The 10,403-nt window shown below is 39.6% G+C and overlaps 2 protein-coding genes across 3 annotated transcripts in view; one reads left to right on the top strand and one right to left on the bottom strand.

Annotated features, from left to right (window-relative positions):
* The window catches only part of tmem178bb (transmembrane protein 178Bb), a 101,200-nt gene extending 99,225 nt beyond the window's left edge, over window positions 1–1,975 (bottom strand). The window contains exon 1 of the mRNA XM_016244951.1: window positions 1,594–1,975. Within this exon, the coding sequence (XP_016100437.1) occupies window positions 1,594–1,975 (382 nt within the window). The remainder of the gene's footprint in view (window positions 1–1,593) is intronic.
* A 5,945-nt stretch (window positions 1,976–7,920) lies between these two features.
* Window positions 7,921–9,412, top strand: LOC107560721 (28S ribosomal protein S33, mitochondrial-like). Of its 2 annotated transcripts, none has more exons than XM_016244970.1 (3): window positions 7,921–7,996; window positions 8,482–8,702; window positions 8,790–9,412. In XM_016244970.1, the coding sequence occupies exons 2-3, from the start codon at window positions 8,488–8,490 to the stop codon at window positions 8,893–8,895; spliced, it is 321 nt and encodes a 106-aa protein (XP_016100456.1). In that variant the 5' UTR covers window positions 7,921–7,996; window positions 8,482–8,487; the 3' UTR covers window positions 8,896–9,412. The 2 variants fall into 2 exon arrangements, with proteins under 2 accessions (XP_016100456.1, XP_016100455.1); XM_016244969.1 differs by lacking the exon at window positions 7,921–7,996 and adding an exon at window positions 8,040–8,292.
* Window positions 9,413–10,403: the final 991 nt, after the last annotated feature.

Raw genomic sequence — 10,403 nt, forward strand, 5'->3', positions numbered from 1 at the left:
GGAGGTCCTCGATATCTGGATCAACTCCAAGCCGATGGCATTTGCTCCACAGCCCCATGTTGGTGGAGTTATACTGCCTGCTGCACTCATCGGCGGCGCTCATGGCGAATAGCTGCCGTCTGTTCCGCGCCAGCAGCAGCTTTTCCTCCCAGCGGTCCAGGCGCGAGCGGCTCGCCCGCAGAGGGAGGCTATTGTTGGGGATGTAAATAAAGCCCGGGTCCTTCCGGCGGCTGGAGAAACTTCGGCACCGCTCTCGGTACCTCCGGGCGAGCCATAGGGCTTCGCACCTTTATATGCAGGGGATTCGTCACTCCTGCTAACACATGAGTGTTGAACTTGCCATTTTATTTACTGTCAATTTTTCATGTCAGTGCACATGAATGAGGCTGTAATGTCTATCGCAGGCCTCCAGTTGTGAAATCTGACGTTAGTTTATGTATGACTGGAGTTTCAGTGGTTTACTAAATACTGCACTGGAATATTGCACTGGATATGCTGTTCCTGAAAGTAATACAAGTGCTTGAAGGGTAGCATAAGAATAGTGCTAAGATTTCAGACTTTCAGGCTGCCAATTTATACTTGTTGGCTATAGATGGTTAAAAAGATGACAAGGCCGAACACAATTCAGTATGCAAATATTACAATGGCACCATTGCAGCTGTTGCATTTTGAATGCTGAATATTCAGTTATATTTGATTCACTTGGTGTACATAAGTGGCATATTTTAAACATTTTATCTCAAAATTGCTTGGAAAAAATAGGGAGCAGCTGATCATTTTTCATACATTTTCTAAGTGACCAGTCAACAAAACCAATTTAAATTGTTTTGTTTCTGCTTTTAAAGAAATAACAATAATAATATGTATTTTTAGACTTTAGTGGAATACATAATGAATATATTAACCAATATAATAATCATAATAATAATGTAGGTTCTTCGGGTCAAGCGATAATTAATAAACAACATTTTTATGTAACAGAAAAGGGACACGCTTTCTTTAAAGATTTCTAAAAAGATTTATTGCTTTAGGCATTAGTTTATGTACCCTTCAATAAACAAACAGAGGAGTGTTACCCCATATGATTTTCGTCCAATAGAATTAAGGAATCAAAAACAGCCCAAGGGTATTTGCTGTTTTGCACATATCACAGTTGCACAAATATTTACGTGAAAGGACAAAGTTATTTAACAAGTTAATAATAAAGTAAATAAATATATTTATTATTATTGTTGTTGTGCCATTAAATGTTGTTGTTAACAACTCAAGTATGAATGACTGTTACATAAAATGTTACATTAAATAATTATCGGTTGACTATGGAAACCGATATGTGAAATATGTAGAAAATTGTAAATGTCTCTGAAAAAATATCGGTGAAACGGACTATTGGTTTAGCCTATCTCTATTTACGATTTATAAATAAATAGATAATATGACTAAGCTAGATTAAATAGTGGTTTGGGCTGAATTAATTGTAGAAGATCAGAGTCACCCTAAACCAGATGTTTTGAGGAATGCCAATACTCTTCTGACATAAAAGCAATATAATCTGCATTGCACACTGACAGACACAACACATCACTGTCCTACCTTTTCGAATGAGGTCCTCGATTTCTTGATCAAATCCAAGCCGATGGCATTTGCTCCACAGCCCCATGTTGGTGGAGTTATACTGCCTGCTGCACTCATCGGCGGCGCTCATGGCGAATAGCTGCCGTCTGTTCCGCGCCAGCAGCAGCTTTTCCTCCCAGCGGTCCAGGCGCGAGCGGCTCGCCCGCAGAGGGAGGCTATTGTTGGGGATGTAAATAAAGCCCGGGTCCTTCCGGCGGCTGGAGAAACTTCGGCACCGCTCTCGGTACCTCCGGGCGTCCGTCTCGTACCAGTGGTCGGAGCAGATAGCCACGGCCAGCATCCCGAGCGCGCAGAGGGACAGAGACAGACCGGCGTAGAGCAGCAACTTCCCCGCAGCCATGCTCGCGTCGCGTTCGCTCAGAGCCGCGTCAGCACCACAACAGCTTGGAGAGCTCCTCGACGCGCAGCCGCATCCCGCCGGGCGCGCGGACAGAGAGAACGGGTGTCAGTCGGTGCAGTGAAATTTGTTTTGGAGAGCTCGACCGAAAATATTTAAGCCTTTATTTAACGTCCATCCGCAGCTCTTCCCATCCAACACTGGTGAATGAAACCAGACGAGACGATTCAGTCCAGTCCTCGAAACAAGCCTTTCAAAAGAAGGCAGAGGAAGATTTTTTAACCAATTTTTATATTAAAGCTGATACAACACTCTTTAAATTGGGTTTCAGCAGAAACAGTTTTACAAAATAGCCCAGGCGTACCATTGCGTCACCTAAGATTTCGTACTACGTCTATCATCCTGTAGGCTATAAAGACAGGACGCGATTCACGGCCGATTATTAATGTTTGAACCTCCCAGAAAATGTGTGTGGGGGGTACAAACTATTCTAACGTAGCCAACGTTTCAGTTGTGTTTGCAAACATTTCAATAACCAAAAGTTCGATTACAAGTTAAGGCCTGTTGACACCAAGGACGATAACTATAAAGACAAGGATAAAGATATAGCTCTAAAACTCGTTCTCAATATTAAAGAATAGCAGAGTCCACACCACAGCTATAACGACAAAGGCAAAGAGAAACGATATCTTTGGAATCACTTTTTTTCCAGCTGATGAATGATAAATAAAAACTTTTTTTTTATTGCATCAACTTTACAATCAAACAATGTACAAACTCGTATTCCAGCATTCATCCTTGTTTGAGCATGTACAAAAACAGAACAAAAAAATGTATTCAGCCATCAAAATAAACCAAACTAAAAAGCTTCAAAAATAAAATGCAACAAAATTGGCTTTTCAATTAAATTAGATACAAATCCAAGAGAGAAGTCAACTTAAGGGCTTCTTGTTCTTAACAAATTTTAGAAACTTCCCAAAACATAACAGGAAAATAATCAATTCAAAATCTCGATAAAAAACATTGACAGCCAATCAGAATCAATCCTGCTATAACGAGCTCGAGAATTTAAAGCGCAGAGCGTGTGCTCATAAAACAGAATAGAACATATCGTTCGCTGGTGTGGACGCTAACATCGTTATCTTTATCGTTCTTGGTGTGAACGGGACTTTCAGCTGTGGCTAAATTGACCCAAGCGAAATCGCGTTCACCTGAGGTGGTCACCATAACAGTTTTGCGCTTTCTGGTGCGATCATCGCGCGGTAGGGGAGAGCACGGACGAAAGTAACAATGTGAAATTTGTGTCTCCCCTACATTCACAAAAAAATTACAAATACTGCCAGGCTAGTATTTATCGTCATTTTTAAATTCACAACACAAATATATAGCACAAACCGTAATCGTTTTCGTAGTTCGTTGCATAATTTACGATCAGGCCAAATGACAATCTACGTTGCTTAAGACAACCTTCAAAAATGGGCTACCTATAAAAAATCATTTAAGAAGCCGACCAATGATTCTAAATTGCTTTTGATTCATTTGAAATGAACCGAGTCAATTGTTCGGGAATCGGACTAGACTGATTACCAATTCACTCAAAATAACCAGCTCATACGAGTCATTTGTACGGGAGCTGGACTACGCTGGTGGTGCTGAACGTTTTTTAGAGACAGACCGGCGTAGAGCAGCAACTTCCCCGCAGCCATGCTCGCGTCGCGTTCGCTCAGAGCCGCGTCAGCACCACAACAGCTTGGAGAGCTCCTCGACGCGCAGCCGCATCCCGCCGGGCGCGCGGACAGAGAGAACGGGTGTCAGTCGGTGCAGTGAAATTTGTTTTGGAGAGCTCGACCGAAAATATTTAAGCCTTTATTTAACGTCCATCCGCAGCTCTTCCCATCCAACACTGGTGAATGAAACCAGACGAGACGATTCAGTCCAGTCCTCGAAACAAGCCTTTCAAAAGAAGGCAGAGGAAGATTTTTTAACCAATTTTTATATTAAAGCTGATACAACACTCTTTAAATTGGGTTTCAGCAGAAACAGTTTTACAAAATAGCCCAGGCGTACCATTGCGTCACCTAAGATTTCGTACTACGTCTATCATCCTGTAGGCTATAAAGACAGGACGCGATTCACGGCCGATTATTAATGTTTGAACCTCCCAGAAAATGTGTGTGGGGGGTACAAACTATTCTAACGTAGCCAACGTTTCAGTTGTGTTTGCAAACATTTCAATAACCAAAAGTTCGATTACAAGTTAAGGCCTGTTGACACCAAGGACGATAACTATAAAGACAAGGATAAAGATATAGCTCTAAAACTCGTTCTCAATATTAAAGAATAGCAGAGTCCACACCACAGCTATAACGACAAAGGCAAAGAGAAACGATATCTTTGGAATCACTTTTTTTCCAGCTGATGAATGATAAATAAAAACTTTTTTTTTATTGCATCAACTTTACAATCAAACAATGTACAAACTCGTATTCCAGCATTCATCCTTGTTTGAGCATGTACAAAAACAGAACAAAAAAATGTATTCAGCCATCAAAATAAACCAAACTAAAAAGCTTCAAAAATAAAATGCAACAAAATTGGCTTTTCAATTAAATTAGATACAAATCCAAGAGAGAAGTCAACTTAAGGGCTTCTTGTTCTTAACAAATTTTAGAAACTTCCCAAAACATAACAGGAAAATAATCAATTCAAAATCTCGATAAAAAACATTGACAGCCAATCAGAATCAATCCTGCTATAACGAGCTCGAGAATTTAAAGCGCAGAGCGTGTGCTCATAAAACAGAATAGAACATATCGTTCGCTGGTGTGGACGCTAACATCGTTATCTTTATCGTTCTTGGTGTGAACGGGACTTTCAGCTGTGGCTAAATTGACCCAAGCGAAATCGCGTTCACCTGAGGTGGTCACCATAACAGTTTTGCGCTTTCTGGTGCGATCATCGCGCGGTAGGGGAGAGCACGGACGAAAGTAACAATGTGAAATTTGTGTCTCCCCTACATTCACAAAAAAATTACAAATACTGCCAGGCTAGTATTTATCGTCATTTTTAAATTCACAACACAAATATATAGCACAAACCGTAATCGTTTTCGTAGTTCGTTGCATAATTTACGATCAGGCCAAATGACAATCTACGTTGCTTAAGACAACCTTCAAAAATGGGCTACCTATAAAAAAATCATTTAAGAAGCCGACCAATGATTCTAAATTGCTTTTGATTCATTTGAAATGAACCGAGTCAATTGTTCGGGAATCGGACTAGACTGATTACCAATTCACTCAAAATAACCAGCTCATTCGAGTCATTTGTACGGGAGCTGGACTACGCTGGTGGTGCTGAACGTTTTTTAATTCACTAAAAAGAATCGGCTCATAAGAGTCGTTCTCGGACTACGTTGGTCGCGCTATAGATTCGGTAAACATAGCGAATGCTGTAAACTGTCGGAGTAGGCAATTTCATTCCTGTTCGCATTAGCGGAAGAATAATTAATGATTAAATAATGTAATGACGTTACTGAAGAACCGTTAACAGAACCTGCATTGATGAAAATGACTCGGTTCTGGTAGGCTACTGAATAAATGAAACCGGTTCCGAACCCTTGCCATCACATTTAGCCTACCTGGCGCTGGAAGATTATAGACTTTTGCTTTACGGTTTATGTTACATATCTGTTTCATAGAAATGCACCATCGCAGTCAGGTTTATTTGCTCATACTTTCTCTTTAGGGGATGCATGAACATTTATCAAATTGACTGTTAAAGAGAAAATGTAGCCTATTAAGATGACTCGACACCAATTCATTCAACCAATTCAATTTAAATCGAAGATCAAAACAGTAAATCATTCCAGTGAAGGAATGTTAGAAATAATAATGTAGGCTACAGCTATGCTCTTATAGCATCCATTGTTGGAAAACCCACGGGCCCCGTTTCTGGTCTGATAAAGTAAATTCAATTCTGTACTCACCCCAATTAAAGCCGATAAAACGGGTTCACTCCACTCCAATAATGCACATCCAGCCCATTTTGTGTTTGCAGTCAGTGTACGTTTGGCTATACAGGATATGCACTGCCAAATAAGCCTATTTAACACACAGCGACACACATTTATGAATGGTCTACGCTGGAAATATTAAACCGTTCAACGACGCCGCATCTCAGACGCTTCACGTTTAAATGAGTGTATCGCTATTAGAACATTTGGCGGATGGTGCATCCTCCTCCTCGGCCAATATGGTCCCAGCATCCTCCGTGCATGTTGCCTCTGTCTGGGAAAAACAGCGGTGATGTCATGCTGTCAATATGAGATGTTCATTGTTTATTAAAGCGGCTTCTTAAAGGAGTCGCACTACTGTTCTTGGTTCCGTATCAAACTGTAACTGGAGGTGCCTTGCTGGCATTCTCTCTTAGATTTACACATACTGAAGGAAACCGGTGTCTTTCATGAATAAATAATCAAAGCTTTCAGAATCCTTCATTTTGTCATTCTGCAGGATCAGAGCTATAAAATGATAGTTACTACACCAGAACCCCCCCAAAAAACCCTTCTTACTCATAAAGGTTTGTTATTTGAAACCACTATGCACTGTCCAGAACCAACAGCAGTCAGGTATTGCTGAATAATGAATGAGAGCGTGGCATCTGTGTGAGTGAGGCCATTGTAAGCCTTTTCTGTTTTATTGGGTTGCCCACACAGCCTTCAGATAATGTAGGGATTCGCATGTACTTCACATATTTTTGTGTAGGTGTATGTATGTGTACGAGATTGATATATATTAGGCTACACATTATTAAAGATTCAGTTCAGTATAATGAGACGGCAACAATCAGCAGCCCATTTCTTAAATGTAAATGTTTTTACCAGACTTTTTTCTTACTAAATAAGAAAAATGCAATAATAGAGAATATAGCATCATTTGCACTGCAGGGTGACAGATAATTATATATGAAACAATATTTTAGAAGTTTTGCATTTAAAAGTCAGCATCCGAGTGAAAATAATGTCAGGTATTTGTCTCAGAATTGAGGAAAACTGGAAATAAAGTGGAGCTTTATGCCATATTTTAGGCAAAGGCTACTACTGACAGACTGAAATATTGAATGTGACATAATTTGCAAAATGGGTCTGAAACCGCATAATATTGACTTGGATGCATTGGATTGACTCTTATTACACATTCTGAGATGTCTTTTCTTTATTGAATTTTATTGGACTGTAATTGTTGTCTCTAGGACAGTATGAATGACAGCTTGACAGCTACATTTTAATTAGCTACATTTTAAAATGAGGCAAAGTTTGTTTGGAACTTATTTGCAGCTAACAGTGAAAAATGAACAATGTAATCGAACAAATGCAGCCGATATACACAAGGCAATTTGTCTTGTGCTATTTGAGGATGTGTTATCTTGTTCCTTTTTTTGTCCCCCGAATTGTGTTAATAGATACATCCTCTGGAAGGAAAAGAAAAACGTGATTGTCATGCTAATCCAGAGAGCTGTCCATCAATTTATTTATTTATATCATAGGCTATGTGTGCTTTCCTCCTGTTTTAAATTACTTTAATGCATATATCGCCATCTAGTGCACAAAGATATCAGAACAAATCTAGTGTTCGTTACGCAGCCCTTAAAGGGTGGTTTTAAAACGTTTTATATGAGAATAATAATTAGAAGAAGAAGAATAGGGCTCAAAGAAGTCTTTTTTGAATGACTTGTCCAATAATCACATGCTCAATGGTTGGGTTTTCGATTTAATAAAGAAATTTAATAACGAAACTGTTAACATTAATGTTCAATTTAAATAAATAGGTATAGCCTACGTTATTCTATAAAGTTATCCACCAAGTTATTCTAATGATTAAATAATTACAGCACACACAGACTTCGACAGAACTCTTATCTTGGCAAATATTCGCATACGGAATGATTACACAGGCGTACGACTTCCTGTGACGCACAAGATCTTTTCTACAGTGAAGAGGCTAAGTAATTCAAGCTAAAAAGGTATTTAAAATTGACTAAATGTAAGGCTCTTTTTATCAAATGTAACCTGGGGGAAGTGTGAAAAACGCACAGCGCTTGAGCTATTAAACCACATTTCGATGCTACGCGCATGCGCGGCATTCACGTTCTGCACTGTGTGTTTGAGCGTATGAAGGTTGAACTGTCAGCTAACCATAAACGAATATTCAAAATAGTTACTGAATATATTTTGCCAATACTTCACGTCTGTCCACATGCTTTTATAATCAAGCATATATTTTTGGACCTCGACTGCTTCTTTCGGGATTTTTGAAAGGGTAAGAATATACATTTTAGACCTGTTATCTGCTAACTTAGGTTTATATACAAAGCAACTTGCAGACTCTTAAATGCACGACTGTGTTTTAAAGATATTAAAATAGTATTATTTTTTATTTCCATTAAAGCATTCATAGAAATGATGAGATATTGTCATTCTATGCATTTATCTGTGTATACTCTGTTAGGTGAAGATGGCTGGTCTGTCTAGCTATGCCCTGCGCATGGCCCGTCTAAGCGCCCGGATATTTGGAGATGTGGCCCGTCACACAGACTCCAAATCCATGAAAGTGGTAGAGTTGTTTAAAGAACCCCCGCTGGCCCAGAGAAAAGAAGTGTATAACTGGTACCCCCCACACAAGATCTACTATTCAATGACTCAGAAACTCAGATTCATGGGGCTTTTCAGGTAAGCTCTGGTTATAGTGCACCTCTGAACATTTGATCTTCAAATTCTGCTGTTTGTGCAGTTAACGGTTCTTTGCTATTGTTTTAGGGATGAGCACCAGGATTTCAAGGAGGAAATGAGGCGCTTGAGAAAACTGCGGGGTAAAGGAAAACCCAAGAAGGGAGAAGGGAAGAGAGCCGCAAAGAAGAAGTAGACCAGCACATTTCATCTATTATTTATGAAAGGACATTATGAATGGAGAATCTGATGAAGAAGCTCTGTACACGAGTTGTACCTGTATGGACAACAGGACATGTTTGTGACTGTGGTGTGATATGTTCTATTAGCAGAGATGATGGTGAAACAAAAACACAAATGCTGAATTTACAATGTTGGGACATCCTCAGCATACCTCACCAACACCTCTTAGGTTTGTTTTCCTAAGACTACACTGCAAGAGCCATAAACCCTTAGGCCAAAGCTTGGGCTACATACAAGAAATAATTAATTTTAAATTGCTACATTTGTGCCAACAAATCAATACACCAGATATTGTAATGGACCCATAATGGAAATAAGTCAGTCAGGATCATGTTAGAAATTATGCATGTGTAGCAATAATTTTGATTGTGGGAGACATGCTATTCCGTAAACCTGCCTATATCCGATCATTTTTTCCCTAATATGATAAAAAGGCATCTTAAAGGGGACATATGATGCGATTTCAATTTTTCCTTTCTCTTTGGAGTGTTACAAGCTCTTGGTGCATAAAGAAGATCTGTAAAGTTGCAAAGACTAAAGTCTCAAATCCAAAGAGATATTCTTTATAAAAGTTAAGAGTCAGCCATCCCTACCTAAAACAGCTCGTTCGAACACGCCCCCACATATCTACCTCACTATGTGGGAAGATTTGCATAACGCCGCCCAGATGTTCACGCAAAGAAAGAAGGCGTCACTTTTATTCTCGCTGTAGTATTGTTGCCGCCGCCGCCATGTCGTGAAGGCGCCGTGTGCTTTGTTGTGAAAGCTAAACTACTTTGTTTGGCTTTCCAAAAGAGGACAATATCGCTTCGTCATGCCTGGAGCTGATCCGTGCTGGTCTCTGAGGAAATACATCAGCTTCGCGCTGTGGATGTGTCGCGCTGTGGAAAAACAAAAACAGATATTTTACAAAAATCAGCAAACTGCAACAAAGTGAGAACAAAAAACTCCTCTCCAATCACCAGTGAGCAGAATAGGATTGGAGAGATAGAAAAGGAGAAAAACACAAGAGCTTCAAAGGGGAACTGTAACATAGCCACATATTTATAGCTTACTAAAATATAGGCTATTCGAACCAAATGTATAGGCTATATAGTTTTAGTTATTAGTATAGGACTACTTGTTTTTTATTACAGCCCATGATAATTAATACATTACAAAAACATTGTAAAAATTAGGCTAAAAGAAAGTCATCCCACTCCTCTACGTCTACTTCTATCATCGCTTGGATTACAGCGTCACGCGCCTTCTTTTTGAATGATTTTCTCCAATGAGGGGGCGGAACATTTGGCAAATTACGCTATTTTTTTGTAACCTTTGCCAGATCTGTGCCTTGCCACAATTCTGTTTCTGAGCTCTTCAGGCAGTTCCTTTGACTTCATGATTCTCATTTGCTCTGACATGCACTGTGAGTTGTAAGGTCTTATATAGACAGGTGTGTGGTTTTCCTAATCAAGTCCA

Source organism: Sinocyclocheilus grahami, unplaced genomic scaffold (genome assembly GCF_001515645.1).
Source record: "Sinocyclocheilus grahami isolate Dianchi unplaced genomic scaffold, SAMN03320097.WGS_v1.1 scaffold740.1, whole genome shotgun sequence".
In the NCBI taxonomy this organism is placed as follows: Eukaryota; Metazoa; Chordata; class Actinopteri; order Cypriniformes; family Cyprinidae; genus Sinocyclocheilus; species Sinocyclocheilus grahami.